The sequence below is a fragment of the Nomascus leucogenys genome, chromosome 8 (assembly GCF_006542625.1).
Source record: "Nomascus leucogenys isolate Asia chromosome 8, Asia_NLE_v1, whole genome shotgun sequence".
Lineage (NCBI taxonomy): Eukaryota > Metazoa > Chordata > Mammalia > Primates > Hylobatidae > Nomascus > Nomascus leucogenys.
Window position 1 is genome coordinate 99,027,252 of NC_044388.1, and position 20,310 is coordinate 99,047,561.

General features: G+C 40.5%; 2 protein-coding genes across 6 annotated transcripts in view; both read right to left on the reverse strand.

The window, feature by feature from the left end:
- The window catches only part of RC3H2 (ring finger and CCCH-type domains 2), a 58,543-nt gene extending 47,845 nt beyond the window's left edge, over positions 1 to 10,698 (reverse strand). For 4 of the 5 annotated variants that reach the window (XM_030817777.1, XM_030817775.1, XM_030817776.1 and 1 more), the window contains exons 1-2: positions 10,443 to 10,698; positions 2,375 to 2,672 (exon numbers count right to left, since the gene is read on the reverse strand). In XM_030817777.1, the coding sequence (XP_030673637.1) occupies positions 2,375 to 2,605 (231 nt within the window). In that variant the 5' untranslated portion in view covers positions 2,606 to 2,672; positions 10,443 to 10,698. Of the gene's footprint in view, positions 1 to 2,374; positions 3,386 to 10,442 lie in introns of those variants that run through there. The other variant, XM_030817774.1, reaches the window with a different exon arrangement.
- Positions 10,699 to 13,353: 2,655 nt separating this feature from the next.
- ZBTB6 (zinc finger and BTB domain containing 6) lies at positions 13,354 to 18,623 on the reverse strand. Its single transcript, XM_003264104.4, has 2 exons — positions 18,544 to 18,623; positions 13,354 to 17,371 (listed from the first exon to the last, which is right to left on the reverse strand). The coding sequence occupies exon 2, from the start codon at positions 17,360 to 17,362 to the stop codon at positions 16,088 to 16,090; it is 1,275 nt and encodes a 424-aa protein (XP_003264152.1). The 5' UTR covers positions 17,363 to 17,371; positions 18,544 to 18,623; the 3' UTR covers positions 13,354 to 16,087.
- Between the last annotated feature and the right edge of the window lie 1,687 nt (positions 18,624 to 20,310).

Consider the following 20,310-nt stretch of genomic DNA (forward strand, 5'->3'; position numbering starts at 1 on the left):
TCTTAGCTCTCTGCAGCCTCGACCTCCTGGGCTCAAGTGAACCTCCCATCTCACCATCTCAGCCTCCCAAGTAGGTGGGACTACAGTCACACACCACCATGCCTGACTAATTTTTGTATTTTTTGTAGAGATGGGGTTTCCCCATGTTGTCCAGGCTAGTCTCGAACTCCTGGCCTCAAGCAGCCTGCCCACTTCAGCCTCCCAAAGTGCTGAGATTACAGGCGTAAGCCACTGTGTCTGGTGGTAGCTAGTATTCTTACAAAAAGTCTATGATATTTTATCAAATCTAAAATGTTATTGTTTGCAAGAGGCAACATTTTATACTCCATTAACAAAAATATACTGCCAATTAAATTAAGATACACTATCGATTGTAGATGCACCTTGATTTCATAGTGTGTAACTTGATTATAAACACTGAAAAGAGATTCTGTGCTTTACAAGGAGGACTTCAAATATCAAGATACTAAAGGAATGAATGAAGTATTTTGGTTTATTGGATTTTCTATTAAATCAGAAAAATAATTCCTTTCTGGCTTTAATATGTAGTACATGATGTATAGAATTTCATCTTCTTCCTAACTTGTAAAACGGGGATAATAACTACCTGAAAAGCTATGGTAAGAATGAGTAATAATAAATGCTGAATACTTACTGTCAAACCTAATGCAAAGTAGACCCTCATTAAATATAAGTTATTTCAAATCTAGAGTCTTGCTTTGATTCAATAAAATAATTACAAACATGAATTCTATAGCAGGTTATTTTTTTTTTCTTCCCTAATGTTCAACTAAAGCATCACATAGCTCAGAGGTGTCTTTTGGCTTCTGTGGGCCACACTGGAAGAACTGTCTTGGGCCACATATAAGATACACTAACACTAACAATAGCTGATGAGCTAGAAACAAACAAACAAACAAAAAAACTTTACGAATTTGTGTTGGGCCACATTCAAAGCTGTCCTGGGCTGCATGTGGCCTGAAAGCCAGACAAGCTTGATACAACACGTTCAGAAGAAATTATGCAGAATTTATTACTGACACATTGGTTTTTGGTTTTCCATATATACATCCCTACACAGACCTTATTGTTTAATTTACACTATTATATAAAAAGTCAAGTGAAGTAAAAAAGAGTAACAACAACAACAACAACAAAACCTGCTTCTGGTCAAAGCTTTGATTACATTTTTTTTCATATCACCTAGTGAATAAATACATATGCTTATATAAAAATGTTTCTGATCCACCAAATCACTTATATACATAAATTTTAGCCACAGAATTGAAGAAATATGTAACTATAATGTAATCTATGGTTTTGTATAAGGATATGACATTATCTTTTTTTTTTTTTTTTTTTTTGAGACAGAGTCTCGCTCTTTCACCCTGGCTGGAGTGCAGTGGCACGACCTCGGCTCACTGCAAGCTCCGCCTCCCGGGTTCACGCCATTCTCTTGCTTCAGCCTCCTGAGTAGCTGAGACTACAGGCGCCCGCCACCGTGCCCGGCTAATTTTTTGTATTTTTAGTAGAGACAGGGTTTCACCTTGTTAGCCAGGATGGTCTCGATCTCCTGACCTCGTGATCTGCACGTCTCGGCCTCCCAAAGTGCTGGGATTACAGGCGTGAGCCACCGCGCCCGGCTGTATATGACGTTATCTAAAGAAAATCTTTCACAGAATACAATCATGAAAATCAGGTACATTGAAATTTATATTTTACACCTTAATGATCACTAAATATACTTTATACCTATTACTGAACAAAGTTCAATAACTATTTCATGTAACAAATTATTAGGTTGCTGCAAAAGTAATTGCAGTTTTTGCCATTAAAGCCACATAAGATGGCTGGGTGCAGTGGCTCACACCTGTAATCCTAGCACCCTGGGAAGCCGAGGTGGGCGGATCACCTGATGTCAGGAGTTCCAGACCAGCCTGGCCAACATACTGAAACCCCGTCTCTACTAAAAATACAAAAAAAATTAGCTGGGTATGGTGGTGTGGGCCTGTAGTCCCAGCTACTTGGGAGGCTGAAGCAGGAGAATCGCTTGAACCCGGGAGGCGGAGCTTGCAGTGAGCCCAGATCACGCCACTGCACTCCAGCCTGGGTGACAGAGTGAGACTCTGTCTCAAAAAAGAAAAAAGGCCACATAAGATACACTAACACTAATGATAGCTGATGAGCTAAAAACATAAAAATAAATCACAAAAAAAATCTCACAATGTTTTAAGAAAGTTTATGAATTTGTGTTGGGCCTCATTCAAAGATGTCCTGGGCCACAAGTGGCCTGCAGGCTGGACAAGCTGTTAAAATAATGGCAAAAACAGCGATTACTTTTGCACCAACCTATAGTAAAATCTTGAATGCTTACCTGGGCTCCAACTAACTGGAGAAGTGCGAAGTTGACCGGAAGTACATCAATATCTGTGTTGATGGCAGTCTGGTCAAAAGGACAAGCTTTTCGATGAAGTTTATTCAAGCAGGTCTTGCAAACAGTGTGTGAACAACCTAAACTGATGGGTTTGTGCACATTCTCATCAAATTCATTATAGCAGATTGGACAGGACAGAAATTCTGTCCATTGAGCTGCCTGCACAGGCATTGTGGAAGCTGGATGCTCGGGTTAGCAGTCTAGCAGATCATTATTTTGCTGTGTAGTGTTTTGTAAGCTAGAAATGGACAAAAGTATGAATTAACCACATATTCATCATTCACCTTTGAAGAGTTAATTGCTTAAGTCAACTATTACAGCTTCAGACCTAAAATACTTCGGAATAATTTTATAACCTTTGGATATCTTTTTTAAAAAACCTATTTGCTGAATTAATTAAAGTTCTGAAATTCTGCCTGGAAACAATACCTTAACAGTGTTCCTTTCAACTAAACTGTATTTATATTGTTTGCTCACATAATAAACATCAAAGCTTTTATGTATTTTTCTCAATGACCACATCAAACAAGCAAATTAACTTTCCATATTCCATTTTTAGGAACACAAATTACTTTGGACTGCTGGGCGGTTTTGTTGTTTTGTTTTTTAAAAAAGTGTTTCCCTTGGATAACCAGTACCCCAAAACATAATAAGGTATGGCCAGGAGTTAATGAACTTTGGAAACTACTGATCCAAACAATATTGTAGAGACTCCAGTGTGAAGAAAACAGCCTTGCCACCTGAAAGAGGAAATCTCTGATAAGACTTGGCTAGGAAGCAAAATGAGGTACTGAAAATCAACATATAAGAGAAGACTGTGATGACTAAGAGATGATTAAGAGAGCTGTTTGTTCATAAATGAAAGACTAATGCTGACCACAACATACAGTGCCAAAGTAAAACAAAAAAATTGTCTTAAAAATCTTGTATTGGTCATTACAATACTTCTGATAAAACTACATTATTTAGCGATTGATATATATAACCAAAAACTGTAAAGTCCAATGTGGAAGACATAGAAGAATAAAACATTATTCTAAAAAGTTATATATGCATGATTAAAAACTGAAAAGGCACAGAGAAAAAAACAGAGAATTTTTCTTATTTCTAAGATCAAAATGTTCCCACCGGGCATGGTGGCTCACACCTATAATCCCAGCACTTTGGGAGGCTGAGGCCGATCACCTGAGGTCGGGAGCTTGAGACCAGCCTGACCAACATGGATAAACCCCGTCTCTACTAAAAATACAAAATTAGCCAGACGTGGTGGCACATGCCTGTAATTCCAGCTACTAGGGAGGTTGAGGCAGGAGAATCACTTGAATCTGGAAGGCTGAGGTTGCAGTGAGCCGAGATCACGCCACTGCACTCCAGCCTGGACAAAAAGAGTAAAACTTCATCTCAAAAAAAAAAAAAAAAGTTCCATAATTTTAGTAGAGTAAAAGATTTAGTAGCAAAACAATACTAATTTGAACACACTAAACTTCCCAGATTTTCTTTATCTTCCAATTCAAGACTTATATAAGTCTGACAAAAGCTCTCTGGTGAACAAGAAATCTAGGTATTTAGGGCAATTAAACAACCAATACTTTATTTCACAGGATGTTTATCAACCCAAATATATTAGTTCCACAGAAATTAGATGTTTAAAAATGTAGTCACACTCAGGAGAGAAAAAATATGTAACAGAGCCGGGCGTGGTGGCTCACACTTGTAATCCCAACACTTTGGGAGGCCAAGGCAGGTGAATCACGAGGTCAGGAGATCGAGACCACGGTGAAACCCCGTCTCTACTAAAAATGCAAACAATTAGCTGGGCATGGTGGCAGGCGCCTGTAGTCCCAGCTACTCGGAGAGGCTGAGGCAGGAGACTGGCGTGAACCCGGGAGGCGGAGCTTGCAGTGAGCCGAGATTGTGCCGCTGCACTCCAGCCTGGGCGACAGAGCGAGACTCCGTCTCAAAAAAAAGAAAAGAAAACAAAATATACAACAGAAAGTATCCTCCATTATGCCAACATACAAAAAAATTCTATTAGCCTTTATTGTGCTTTTTTTTTTCTTTCTTTCTTTTTTTTTCCCCCAGAGACAGAGTCTCGCTCTGCCACCCAGACTGGAGTGCAATGGCGTGATCTTGGCTCACTGCAACCTCTGCCTCCCGGGTTCAAGTGATTCTCCTGCCTTGGCCTCCCAAGTAGCTGGGATGGCACCCGCCATCATGCCTGGCTAATTTTTGTAGAGATGGGGTTTCACCATGTTGGCCAGGCTGGTCTTGAACTCCTGACCTCAGGTGATCTGCCCACTTTGGCCTCCCAAAGTGCTGGGATTGCAGGCATGAGCCACCGCGCCCGGACCTGCACTTTTATATTCACAAAAATAAAGATTAAAAAAAAAAACTTGGTAAAAATGAATTACAGGGCTTGCTATGTAAAAAGCACCCCTATACAAACTTTCTCAAACAGCTCTAATGCAAATTATCTAATAGCTTTATCTTTAAAGTAACCAAATCTTCCAAGTTATAATTTTACAACTTTCATCCTCAATTACCACATCTATTCATGCCATCAATCTAAAAACCAATTAGTTTCCTTCCAATTTTAGAGATGAGCACTGAGCAGATGAATATATCACTCCCTAAAACTACTGAACATTTTTAACATCCAGTTTTCTGGTTTGCAGAGTTATACAAGAAAAGGCCTTCGAGGAAGAATGAATTTCATCTTAAATCTACTGAAAGCCCTAATTTAGTTTATAACTTGAACTGATTAAATATTTATGAAAACAGGACACTGCATGTAGTTTTTCATAATGGCCACCTGTTTGGAAACGTTAATTCTGTGGGTTAGGGTATCACAGGCCACCTGGCAGTACAAAATAAGAGCAAATACCTTTTCCTTAGTTTTCCAAGGCCTTTCTGAAATGCTTTATATTAAAGCACATAAGTGTGGGGCTTGGGGTGGGGGAGTTTCAACTATACAGAAAAATGCTATCTTTCATATTGTCACCTACTACATAGTTTTAAACCGTTTCAAACTATACCAGAGCACACTTAATAGTTTTATGTTACAATAGTCCTTAGTGTATTTCGGCATAGAAACATCAGAGGTTTTAACATAATTAATGCTGATAAGTTTAATTTCTACCACAAATTGAATTAATACCTTTAAGATATAAAGAAAAAACACTGCCAAAATTTGGGCAATAACTCTACCAAATTTTCTTCTCTGTGTCAGAGTCTAACTTTCTGACAGTAAATTATGAACTAAACTTCCCTTATACGATCAGATGTAAGAAATGCTTTGATTTTCTAAAAATGTTTTTCTTCAGTAATATTATCAGTAAATCCTAGATGCCTTAATTAAGATAAATACAATATAAAATTTTATCTAAAACATAGAAGAAACTTCATTCCTTCACAACAGGCACTTTGTAAACGTTTACCTAGAAAATATTTTTGTAACTACCAAAAATGGTAAATATCCTATAGTCTTTATAATTTAAAAAGCATATAAATGAACCATGGAGAATTTTCAAAACTTCTAGACCTATACTAATACATTTTATGCAACTTATTTGAGTCTATGTAAGTCTAAATTGCTATGAATATTTATAGTTACTACTGAAGTTTTCTTCCCAAATAATCAAAACATTTCAAACTGAGATAAAATGGGTTAAAAGGCCTACAACTCAAGATACCTAAAGTGATTCCTTAAGAAAAACATTCTAATTATTTGTATTAACTAATTTTAGTTACCAGTAACAAAAATTGAAGAAGGATAATAAGATAAAGCATAGGAGTGAGAAATGCTAAAGGTGGGACCATAAAAAATTTTTCACTCAAATAATCTTCCAGACTGTAAGTTCCTTGCTATGAGTGCTGACACATAAAACAGGAAGCATAATAGGCATCTCTTATATGATTCAAATTACAAACTGCTTTATTAAGAGCCAGCTAAATACTTTCATTTTCTCTTATTAGTCCACCATATTATGCAGCCAGTTCAGGTCTACGGCATCTGATTTTAAAATGCCAGAATAAAGTTTATGCTTCTTTAACTGTCATATATGTACACAGCATTTTACAATTCTCTTAATAAAAATGTAAACCTTAGGGCTTAGTTCTTCTAATTAAAACAACCATTGTTTTCATTCTAGTTAACCTATGTGAGGAATATAACCTACTGAAATGGACTGTCACAGTACTTCCCAGTTTAGAAAACTTAAAAATAATTAGTTTTGTTCTTAAAAAATGATATTTAAAGCATAAGCACAATTTGGATCTCTAGCTAAAAGACAAGTAAAAACCAAAACACCAATGGAAACAAATTGTAGGCTAGAAACTCAGCATTGGAGAAAAAGGAATTGAATTGCAATTTAAAAGACTGCTATAATATGTGATTTTGCTGTTAACGTGTGAAGTATATATGACTCAAATTTTACTTCTTAAATACACTGTGTGGTTGAACTGTTTTAAAATAAGTATTAGATATAATTTACAATGCATTCTTTTTTTTTTGAGATGGCAGAGTCTCACTCTGTTGCCCAGGCTGGAGTGCAGTGGTGCGATTTCGGCTCACTGCAACCTCCGCCTCCCAGTTTCATACGATTCTCCTGCCTCAGCCTCCTGAGTAGCTGGGATTACAGGTGCGCACCACCATGCCCGGTTAATTTTTGTATTTTTAGTAGAGACAAGATTTCACCTGTTGGTCAGGCTGATCTCAAACTCCTGCCCTTGTGATCTGCCCACCTTGGCCTCCCAAAGTCCTAGGATTACAGGCATGAGCCACCGCACCCAGCCTCAATGCATTCTAATAGGGCAATAATGAGATAACTAATACTTTTTTTTTTTTTTTTTTTTTTTTGAGACGGAGTTTCGCTCTTGTTGCCCAGGCTGGAGTGCAATGGCGGGATCTCGGCTCACTGCAACCTCCGCCTCCCGGGTTCAAGCGATTCTCCTGCTTAGCCTCCCGAGTAGCTGGGATTACAAGCATGCGCCACCAAGCCCGGCTAATTTTTTGTAATTTTAGTAGAGACGGGGTTTAACCATGTTGGTCCGGCTGGTCTGGAACTCCTGACCTCAGGTGATCCACCCGCCTCAGCCTTCCAAAGTGCTGGGATTACAGGCGTGAGCCACCACGCCCAGCCAACTTTCTATTTTAACAAATACAACTAATATTAGTGATGAGAAAAATACTTTCTTTGAGATAGAACTTACTTCTGCCTATCAAATAATAGCCAATGGATAACTTCATCCTTCATATTACCAAAGTCCTTAGCTCTTTATTCTGATTGTAACAGGGTAATCTATCTGGAAGTTTTGGATTTTTATACATCTACTTTTATTCCACTAACATATTTCTTGGAAGAGTAATGCTGATCTACAACAGTAATATCCGATAGAAATATGTGAGCCATTACAATCCGAGTAATTTTTAATTTTCTGGTAGTCACATTAAAAAAAGTTAAAAGAGGCCGGGAGCGGTGGCTCATGCCTGTAATCCCAGCACTTTGGGAGGCCGAGGCGGGAGGTGGGTGGATCACTTGAGGTCGCGAGTTCCCGACCAGCCTGGCCAACATGGCAAAACCCCATCTCTACTAAAAATACAAAAATTAGCCTGGTGTAGTGGTGCCTTCCTGTAATCTCAACTACTCAGGAGACTGAGGCACAAGAATTGCTTGAACCTGGAAGCGGAGGTTGCAGTGAACCCAGATGGTGCCACTGCACTCCAGCATGGGTGACAGAGACAGACTGTCTCAAACAAAAAAAAAAGTTACAAGAAAATAGGTAAAATTATTTTTAGTAATATATTTTATTTATCCCAGTTTATACAAAATATCATTTCAACATGTTGTCAATATTAAAATTATTGAGATATTAAAAAAATCTTAGTACTAAGTTTTTGAAATCTGCTATTTTATACCTCCAGCACATCTCAATTCACACTAGCCACATTTCAAATCTTCAACTGTCACATGTGGCCACTGGCTAGTACTGGACAGTGCAACTCTAGAATATTTAAGATTATAAAGTAATACTCAAAACTTTCATCAAGAAATTGAGGTAAAACTCACACTTACACTTAAAGCTTTAGTAAAATTAGAGAATGCTGATCATAACATTCATGAGACTGGATGCAAAACATGAACTTATTTTTAATTTTCAGCTAGCTTTATTTTACTCATGCTTCCTTTTTCCATCACTAAAAAGCGAAACTTCAACGCAGTCCAAACTAAACAGTAAGTACTTACTAAAACCTTGTTATAAAGTTTTTTTAGCGTTCTTAGCTATTGCAAACAATGTAGAAGTTCAATTTTTGAATATAAAATCCTGAGTGTAAAGAAGAATGCTTTGCCAAAATGCAAATTTTTGGTTTTTCAAAGTGGAAGACAGCAAATTACAAAAGCAGAGTATGATTTAACAAAAATATATGAACAAAGGACGTAAGTCTTCTTACATGTCAGGTTGCCACAACAGAAATAACAGATCGGGGTAACTCGAAGGATCCACTAATGAACACGAGTGTAATTAAATCCTCATAGAACAAGTGCCTGTTTGAATTATAACATCTGCTTTTTCTAAACGTAACTAGAATATATGTTTCACATTCTGTCCTCCTAGCAATTTTCCAAACTCTAATATTTTGAAAACATTAATCTCCAAATCAACGAAAATGTCAATATTGAAAAGCAGTCTTTAACAGGATGTAACGACCTCTATTTCTTCAAAAATTGAATGTGGAAGTAAACAACGTAAGTAAGGCATGTGAAGCTACAACAGTGGTATAGCTTTTTAGACAGCTAAAAGGTTTTTTAAAAAGAAGAATCTATTAATATTAATATTGTAAAAAGCTTTTAACTAAGTTTGTATGTTTAACCATTAAAAGGCTGCACCGGCTAACATTTGTTTCTTTGCTTTTGAGTGACATTATACCACTGTGGTATAGCAACGTTAGCTTTCTCAGGTTAACCAAAAGTTCCTACTGGAACTTAAAAGTTTGGCCAATACAAAATTGGAAAAAAGATTACTTAAAGCACTTTATTTGGGATACCAAGTCACCCACCCACAGTGGGTAGAGGGAGAGTAGAAATGAAAAAAAGAAAGGCCCTGGGTAAGGGGAGAGGAGGAATTAAAAAGGGAACCCAAGGGTTATGAAAATATAAATAAATCACTGGATTAGATTTACTTTATGCCAGTGATTACTTGAGTCAATTTTGGTGTGAAGGGTGTATCTGCCGGTATCTTAAACGGTTGCCTTAGGATTTGAAGGATGGAAATGACAGCTACCCTCATCTTCTCCCATCCTGAAAGCTAAGGATAGAAAAAAGTACAGCTGCTTCTCTGGGAAACAAAGATGCTTTCTACCATTCTTCTAAGATGGTGGAAGAGTCTCCTCAAGAGGCTACACCAAGAAGGAAAAATGAGAGAGGGAAAGAAGAAAGCCATAGCAGAATTCCCTGGCTGTGTTTCATGCCATTGCTCCTAGCCACAACCCCTGTGCAACCACTCAGGTCCGGCCATCCCCATCCTGGGAGGTTAAGCCCTCCCAGGGCATTGTTTGGCCGGGGTTCCTATTTACCACTCAGATCGCCTCCACCACCCCCTACGCTAGGGTCTCGGGAAGCCCCAAGGCAGAAAGCTGAAAAGCTAGAAGACTTGGTTTCGAGGACCTCTTCCAAACCCCCTTACTAACTGGTGTAGGAAAGGGAGAGTGAAGCCGGGCCTTTGCTTGGGTGGGTTCCTTAGGGGTCAGAGGCGTCCGCTCGGCCAGTGTCGAAGGAAGGTGGCCATTTGAGCCGGTCGCTCCGCATCGAAAAAGCCCTACCAGAGAGAGGGGCCTCCGCAGGGCCCGGGTTCCGTCCGAGTGTCAGGTGCGGCCCTCAGTTCCCAACCCTCGAGGCACCAGGGGCGACAGCGCACAGGCCCCAGGGCTGAGACTGGTCTCCCGCCCGACCGCCGGGGACCAGGCACCCGGGCTGGGGCCCGAGCCGCATCGTGCCCGCCCCCGCCCTACCTGAGGGGGCCCGGGCGGGGTCGCTAAGGGCCGCTCCCGGGAGCCCCGCGACGGCGCGGCTTGGCGACGGAGGCGCCTCGTCTCGCCGGGGCAGAGCTCGGCGGAGGTTTCACGACCTCAAACTCCATCGGGAGCTACAGGGACAGCCCCGTTGGCGGCGGCGAAGGCCGCGACGGGGCCTCCTCCTCCTCCCTCTCCCTCCACCTCCGCCTCCTCCTCCTCCTCCTCCTCACCACGGAGGCGGACCTGGAGGGATCCCGACCTAGCTCTCGCGAGAAGTTACTCCCCACTTAACGCGAGATTACGCAAGCCCGGGAGTCGGGAGTTGGAAGGAAAGCGTAGTAGCCCCAGCCACCCAAACTGCGCATCAACTTCCCTCTGCCTCAGCGGATCCACCCCGATCACGTGAAAAGGGAGCCCCGGAGCACTGTGGGAGGTACTGTGAGAAGGACTAGGCAAGCCGAAGGGAATGATGGGAAATTCCCTGCACATTCATCTGCGCCTTGAGCCGGCTTCCTAGACGCTGGTTTGAGCCAGTGTCTTAACTCCCTTCGTGAAATGCGTGGAATCCATTGAGCACAATCTGATACATCTGTGTCACATTCTTATTCACGCTCCTGTAATGACATGCTGACAGGATCCCTCAATCCCTTTACAAAGATGTCAAGTAATCTCCCCATTACAAAAACAAAAAGAAAACATGTATTTGGCAGGCACTTCCACATCTCACTTCTTTATTAAAGAGAAAACTCTGTTTCTAGACAGAGTCCAAAGGGGGGGGGGGGAGAAAGCTCTGAGCTCCTCAAAAGCTGGCAAAGATAAAAAATTTAAGCACAAATTCTGGCATCATATCTCAAATATTTGTTGAAGCTTTTTCCACAGCGAACTAAGGTAAGAATTATTCTTACAGTTTATAATTTATAGATGAAACAGACTTGGAATAGGGATAAGAAAATTAACATTTATAAACTACTTAGTATGTGTCAGGTCCTGTGTTAGGTGATATTTAATTTTAAATATTTTAGTTTTATTTACATTTCATTTAATTAGCAAAGTGATCCTAGAAGGCAGATACAATGTACCCCTTGTTACTGAGGAGAAACTAAAGAATGTAGGCTAGAAAATGACCATGACGCTGGGCGCAGTGGCTCATGCCTGTAATACCAGCACTTTGGGAGGCCTAGGCGGGTGGACCACCAGGTCAGAAGTTAGAGACCAGTCTGGCCAACATAGTGAAACACTGTCTCTACTAAAAATACAAAAATTAGCCGGGTGTGGTGGCGGGCACCTGTAATCCCAGCTACTCGGGGGGCTGAGGCAGGAGAATCGCGTGAAAACGGGAGGCGGAGGTTGCAGTGAGCCAAGACCGCGCCATTGCACTACAGCCGGGCGCCGGGGGGCAGTGCCAGACTCCGTCTCAACAAAAAAAAAAAGAAAAAAAATGACCATGACTTGTAATTAAACTCAAGGCACTTTCCAGTGTGAAATCAGATGTCCAACAACAAAAATAGCGAAGTAAACCTACAATAAATTAGAATATGGAAAGTTTGCTTCTACAGTTTTAACAAAATATATGGTTATTACTTATAGTTGTCTGAATGACAGGCAAAATCAGTGTTTTTGAAAAAAGATTCATTGGCCACATCAAAGACATTTCTTCCACACATTATCTTTTTCGTTCTCTTCTCTTTATGAAACATATGCCAAGCCTAGAGAACTGTTAACAACCAATAATTGTTTCAGTAATTTCAACTGGACAGTGATAGGTAATTTTACATGTACATATTTGTTTTAAACCCTACTGTGTATATACACACACACACACACGCATATACATATATGTATACATATATACACATATACATACATATAAGTATATATACACATATATACATACATATTATATATACATATATGTACATATATATATTTTTTGAGACAGAGTCTCACTCTGTCGCACAGGCTGGAGTGCAGTGGCGCAATCTCGGCTCACTGCAACCTCCACCTCCCGGGTTCAAGGAATTCTCCTGCCTTAGCCTCCCCAGTAGCTGGAATTATAGGCACCTGTCATCATGCCCGGCTAAATTTTTTTTTGTATTTTTGTAGAGACAGGTTTTCACCGTGTTGGCCAGGCTGGTCTTGAACTCCTGACCTCAGAAGACCCACCTGCCTCGGCCTCCAAAAGTGCTGGGATTTGGTGGCGTGAGCCACCATGCCAGGCCAAATTTTTCTATTCTACTGGATGTATTTACATTTCACTAGATGGGAGAATATATATTTCTGATAATTTGAGATTTTTCAAAGGTGTCCTGGTCACCATATTTATTTTTGAGAGGGGGTCTGGCTCCCTCACCCAGGCTGACTGCAACAGTGCGATCTCGGCTTACTGCAACCTCCGCCTCCCAGGTTCAAGGGATTCTCCTGCCTCAGACTCCTGAGTAGCTGGGATTACAGGTGAGCGCCACCATGCCCGGCTAATTTTTGTATTTTTAGTGAAGGGTTTTCATCAGGTTGCCCAGGCTTGTCTTGAACTCCTGACCTCAAGTGATCTGCCAGCCTCGGCCTCCCAAAGTGTTAGGATTACAAGGCCTGAGCCTGGGCGCCCGGTGCTGACCACCATATTTAAAATTACCATTCCATCCCCCTTCTCTGGTACTCCCTATTCCTGATTTTTCTCCAAATTCCTTCTCAAAATTTGACATACATGGATTTTACTTACTTGTTTACTGTTTGTCTCCCTTCACTACAATGTTTCACAACAGCAGGAAGTTTTGTCTGTATACCTAACTTATACTTCATTGTAAGGACTCAGGAAGTATTTGCTAGATGAATGATTAATGTATAGTCAGGAGAAATTGTATCCTTTAATTTGTATCCTTTAAAATTCAAAGATGAAGACAAAACATTGTTCTCCATTCCCACCTCCAGTTTATTATTTCTTATGTAAACATGTAAGATAGTTACATCCCAGGAAAAAGGGCAAGTGTTTTTCTCTTACAACGAAGTTAACGACTACCTTTTCAAGATCTTTTATATGTAAATGGAGTAAATGAAGAGGCTGAACTCAAACACTTTGCATTTTTCTGTCATAGCAGAAACACAAACTAAATGTGAATATGTTAAATGAATAAATTCTATACTTTGTCATACCTGCACTTTAAAAAAAGATTCCATTTTCCTGAAAATTTTTAAACATATCATGCAAACAGACACTCTCCTAGGAATGTTTGGAGATCATTCTGTCCTACTGAACAGGAATAAATAATATAAATAATAACCATCACTTTCACAAAACACCCCTCCCCCAGCAAAAATCTCAAAGTGCTCACAAAAAATTTTACAACAATCTCACAAGGCACACATAAAACTTAAACATAGTTTCAACCAATTTTTTTTCAAATATCGAAGATAGTAGATACTAATTCCTAAAAAATCAGATTACTATTCTTTTACCCTCTCCTCCCATCTCCATCCTTCCCCCTTCCCCCCACGCCATTTTATAATAGGAAGCAAAAATAAGAAAACTACTTCAATCACTAGTAAACTATTTCTGAAAAGAAAATATTTTCACACCAACAAATTGCCAATCTTAGGTCAAATGGAAGCAATAAGCTATGAATGAAAAGTTAGCAATGAGCTATCATACTTTCCAGTGGAAAAAGATCCACTAATTAGAAAAATTATGTCTCCAATGGAGTACTTAAGTAACAAAGTTCATAAAGACACAAAACCGTCCTCTCTTGCTTTCCCCTCTTCTGTTCTCAGGAAGAATTAAATATAAAATCATGGAATTTTAGACCTGGAAATGGTCTTTCAAATTACCAAGATCAAAGTTATTTTACATATAAAGTTAAAAAGTTCAAGGAGAAGTTCAGCACAATGTCATTAACTAGTAACATTGGGTTATGAAGTCGGTTTTTTCATCAAACGAGACCTGCATTCTTGAAAGTCTCTAGGAAAGTTAAAATTCAGTGGAGAATGTCTTTCCCACAAAAGTATCAAAAAAAGGTTAATACTTACAACAACGAACATGTGATTCATCACACAATTTTTATAAATGGTACAAAGTATATTACATTTTAAAATATAGAAGGGCTTCAATAGAAATTGAATGCAGTAGAAATTCTACATAAAGCTAAGTTAACTAGAGGAGGACTAGAACAGCTTGAAAGAAAGATGCATCTAGTCAGTCTTCTTTACCAAAAGCAGTTCCTGTGTTTTAGAGAATATTATTTGCCCTGCAGTATATTTTAATCTTTGTTAAAATAATTTTTTAAAGTTTTGTGTTATATGTAGTTGGGGATATTAGAGAACTACGGCTCAGAACACCATCTCGAATATGACTCTCACTAAAATAATCATACAGGCATGGTTTTCCTTTTGGCATATTTTTGGAAATATAAAACTCTAGGTATGGTTAAGATTTTTATCAACACACAGTGAACGGAAATTACATTAATGTAAATGAAAAAATACAACACTAATAGCTACCCCTTTTTAAATTGCTCATCTAGTAACAGCTAGAATATATATTGCCAATTCAAAATTTAAAATGACATGGATGAACCTCAAAGTCATTATGCTGGGTGAAAAAGCATTTCAAGAGGGAACGTACTATAAGATTCTGTTTATATGACAGTCCAGAAAAGGCAAAATAATAGTGACAGAGAACTGTTGCCAGGATTAGAGCTAGAAGGAGCTGACTACAAAGGGACGGCATGAGAGAGCTGTTGGGAGTGAAGGAACTGTTCTGTACCGACTGCGGTAGTGGTGCACAAATCTTTGTGTTAAAATTCACAGAACTATACACTAAGAAGAAATTTCAATTTTACTTCATGTTAAATAAAAAATAAAATAGGAACTTTTAAAACAGTAGGACAGATATCTCTGGTAAAGGTAGAATTTCTCATTTTTCACAGCTTCATGCCAATGGTATAATTTTACTGGCCACAAAATTATTAAATCCAATTGTATTAAATAAAATCAAGAAACTTGGGCCCAATTAACCATTTCTTAAGTATGTATACTAATAAGGCATGGAAATAAAAGTATTTTAAGGAATATTAACCCCTTATAAAAAAATTCTGCTATTCCCAAGTGAATCTGAATTGTTACTTTATACGTTTTAAAATGAAAAGTACCTTGGTGTTTAGTTTGGAATCCAAGAACAGCTGGTAGAAAGTTAAAAAAAAATGTTTTACCGCCATCTGTACTAAAGTGACTAGAAACAGATAATAGTGTTTTTACCTTTATTTTCTCTTCTTGTTATCCTAATTCATTAAATTTTTCATATGAATGGATTTTATACTTAAATCAATTACCTAGAGACTCCAAATCAGAATCTGCAAATACTGCTGGATCTTTTGTCACTAGAATCAAGAATATATAAGAGAGGAACACTATTTCTCTAGGGATACTACTGAGACTTATATGTAATGTATGAGATGAGACAGAATCCCATCAGCTTTACTGTGCCTCCCATAACTTTGGAACTATTAGAAGTTCAGAAAGAACGATTATGTGTAAGCCGACAAAATATAAGAAACAAAGATTGGGGGGATGAAATATTACAAATGCTGCATCTCTACAGAAAGACTTGCCTAATAGAATAATACAAACTTTATATAACAAGTCTGTGATTATAATTATAGTAGACTTTGCCTTTTGAGATCAGGCCTAGATAGTTTTTCACCACTGCTTCTGCCATGGACAGAGGTTAAGTGTTTTTTGAGAGCAGACTTGTGCTTGAAATCCATATCACAACAGTGGCATTTGTATGGCCGATCCCCACTGTGTATGTTCAAGTGGTCCTGAAGTGTGCTTTTGGCAGTAAATGTCTTCAAGCACACAGTACACTGAAAGGGCCGTATGCCCATGTGTCCTCGAATGTGTCGGTTGAGATTTTTCTTCTGTGTAAATGTTTTCCCACACTGTAAGCATAAGAATAGTTTATGCATTTTAAGGTGGCGCAGATAGTTTTCAACGTGAAGAAAGCCTCGAGGACACCTGGGGCACTGGTGCCTCAGTGAATAACCTTCCTCCAGATTCTGAATCTCACTCACTGTACCATAACTTCCTTCAGTATTCTCACAAAATAAGCCCTGATCTTGATTCCCAGGAACTTCAGCCACTCTGCTCTCAACTGTAGAATTGATCAATGAATGCTGTGTTTCAGAGAAATACATGCTTGCTTTTGAAGAGGTACAAGGCTGTGAAAACTGCCCATTTTCGACACCAGCTGTACTGATGGATTCTACGTGAAGGATACAAATTTCATTGTCTTTAAAACCTATGTCTACCGTAGACAGCTCTGGTGACTTCATTTCCTTTCTCTCTGATGTCAGACTCTCTACTGTAGACTGCAAAGCATTGCTTTCCTCTTCTTTAACATGGAAATCTATGTTTACAGGACTATCTTCTGAAATTTCAATTATCTCACAGTCTTTATCAGAATTTTCATCTTCATTCTTAACATCAGGATCAGAAGACTGACACAGGTCAGTGTGTTGGTTGTTGTTTTTCATAGAAAGATCAATTTCCAGATACTTTGACAAAGCTTCTGTGCACTTTTCCACAATGTGAACCATCTGAAGGTAACTGGCAGCAGTCAAGTATTTCAAAAGCTCTTTCCTTTTAACTTCAAGTGCTCCAGTATAGCAAGACAGTAACAATTTTCTGCCAACTTCTGCACTCTGTAAGATGGTGATTCTGACATGTTTTGACTGTGTGAGTAAAAACTGATCTCTCATAAAAGTGGAGCAAGCAGCCAAAATCACCTTGTGCCCCTGGAACTCAGTGTCATTAATGTAAATTGATACATCACAAAATAAATTCTGCTGTCTCAAAAGATTCATTTTCTGCAAGACCACATCTCCTTGCTGTTCAAACTGGAAATGCAGAACATCAGACTCAGCAGCCATGATCACAATCTAAGCAAAATAAAACACAAACATTGATGTAATAAGGATAGGGAATGCTTTCCCATGCTATAATAGTGAAAACAAACAAAAAACCGCAAACCTGAATTAGGAAAAAGAAGACTCAAAGTCTAATCTAGGTGTTATGACCCCTTATGCTACCATCTCAAAACGAGAACTTTATAATGCACTTCTCTATGATCTCATAGCACATTTTTCATAACTTTGTTACAACATTCATTACACTGAATTGTAGTGAACAGTTTCTAGCTTGTTTCTTTTGCTCAATGTTGTGTGCCTTGTGGTCAAGAACAATCTTGTCAATTTTGAATATCCAATAATAAGCACTGTGACCACCACGAAGTTGATTTAACATAATATCCCCAATTAACAACTTTAACGTAATCTCCAAACTTCCTACTCCCCACCACTACAACAGGTCCTCCTTCCGGTTCACCTGGACAACTGCAATGTCTTCCAACGGGTCTTCTTTATACCACACTCTTCTGTATGCCAGATTACCCTCCTGAGTGCCACCAGGATTAACAACCCTTATTTTATTTTATTTTAATTTCCCTTTTCTGCTTTAAATCTTCTATCGCTCTCCTCTACCTCCGGGACAGTTCAGATTTCTTAGGAAAGAATACGAGACCCATCGCGATTTGGCTCTAACCCATCTTTATGGCTTTATCACCTTCTATTCTCTTTTTCATACTGGATCCTCATTCAATACTAAATTTTTCCATCATTGCCCAGACAAAAAGACACGAATACACATTTCTTACATTCGCGTTTTCAGTTCCTTTTTTCAGCTAGTGATTAGGCTACTTTAAGCCCAAATCAAGTAAAACTAATAGGACTCCACCTTCCGTTTCCACCAGAGTCAGCTGCTCTCTGAGCACCGCGAGATGGTGCCTGATTCATCTGTGTTCCTGCACCGAGCACAGGGGCCCACACAGAGCAGGAGGAGCTCAGGGAACATCTGCTGAACTGAAACCGATCCCAGGTTCAGCACACAGGTATTCCGGAGGCAACCCTGCGAAGGGCCAAGGCCCTGTCGGCCAAGTGGTTGCGGCACCAGATTAGCCACTCCGGGGCCGAGCCCAGCTGTCCTCCTCCTCCTCCTCCTTCTCCTCTTTCTCAGGCACCCCCCCACCTGAGGAATCTCCTTTGCACTCACTCACCGACTCAGAAAACTAGAGTCAAGGATTCCGCGGCAGCGTCTGCCCAGGCCGGAAGATGGACTTAGCCTGGAAGAAAACACATCCGGTGCCAACCAGCTTTATTCTTTGCTGGGGGCCCTCTAGGCGCCCCGGAAGGACATTCTGAGACGGTCTCCCTTCCTCGCTTCCCCGCTCTTGGAATGAGAAAGGCTCCTGAATGCCGGCAAGCCCCATCTCTCTTGTCCCAGTTTCGGCACTCGAGCCGCCCCCCCCCACCCCCCGCTTTTTTTTTTGAGACAGAGTTTCGCTCGTTGCCCGGCTGGAGTGCAATGGCGCGATTTCGGCTCACTGCAACCTTCGCCTCCCGGGTTCAAGCGACTCTCGCGCCGCAGCCTCCCAAGTAGCTGAGATTACAGGCGCCCGCCACCACGCCCGGCTCATTTTTGTATTTTTAGTAGAGACGGGGTTTCACCATGTTGGCCAGGCTGGTCTCGAACTCCTGACCTCAGATGTTCCGCCCGCCTTGGCCTCCCTAAATGCTGGGATTACCGGCTTGAGCCACCGCGCCCAGCCCGAGCCATTTCCTTTTGTGAGTCCTCCTGAACATCTGAATTGGAGCCGGGGTTTGAGGTTCGGTTACGGCACGTCTGTCAGAGTAACCAGACCTTTTATGGATTATTCTGGGACGATTCCTCTCCTTATTGGGGCCACCTACAACTTGAAAGGTGGCAGAGCACAAACTATCATAAAGATCCGTATTCGAGATTGCCTAGTTAATGCCCCATTAGGAGCTGGCCCCAACCTCTGGATCTAGCTTCACACTTAAGTCCGTTCCTCCCTCCCAAAACTTTTGGCCCAGCTGTTTCCTCTGACGTGCCCTAGCCTTTTCCTCACGTTTTTTTTTTTTTTTTTTTTTTTTTTGAGAGGGAGTCTCTCTCTGTCGCCCAGGCTGGAGTGCAGTGGCAGGATCTCGGCTCACAGCAAACTCCGCCTCCTGGGTTCACGCCATTCTCCTGCCTCAGCCTCCCGAGTAGCTGAGATTTCAGGTGCCCGCCACCACGCCTAAATTTTTTTTTTTTTTGTATTTTTAGTAGAGACGGGGTTTCACCGTGTTAGCCAGGATGGTCTCAATCTCCTGACCTCGTGATCCGCCCGCCTTGGCCTCCCAAAGTGCTGGGATAACAGGCGTGAGCCACCGAGCCCGGCCTTCCCAAACGTATCTTTAAAGAACCCGTTTATAAATCTCATCGTCCTTGAAGCCATCCTGAACTGCCCTAAGATAATTGGTTCCCAGTTGGAAACCTGTAATCCCTTTGCCTGCCTTCATTATTGCACTTAACACGCCTGTATTAATTTGTGCCTCATCTAGACAGAGGTATTTAGGACAGTGGCTTACTGATCTTTGTATTCTCGAAGTCTAGCACTTGGTAGGCATCAAGTATTTGTGCTGAATGAAGATATGTCTGAACAAATTCTTTTTTCTTCTTTTTTAGACGGAGTCTCTGTCGCCCAGGCTGGAGTGCAGTGGCACGATCTCGGCTTACCACAACCTCCACCTAGCAGGTTCAAGCAAGTCTCCTGCCTCAGCCTCCTGAGTAGCTGGGATTACAGGTGCCTGCCACCACACCCAGCTAATTTTTGTATTTTTGGTAGAGACGGGGTTTCACCATGTTGGCCAGGCTGGTCTCGAACTCCTGACCTCAGGTGATCCACCCGCCTTGGCCTCCCAAAGTGCTGGGATTACAGGCGTGAGCCACCGCGCCCGGCCGCCTCTGAACCAATTCTTAA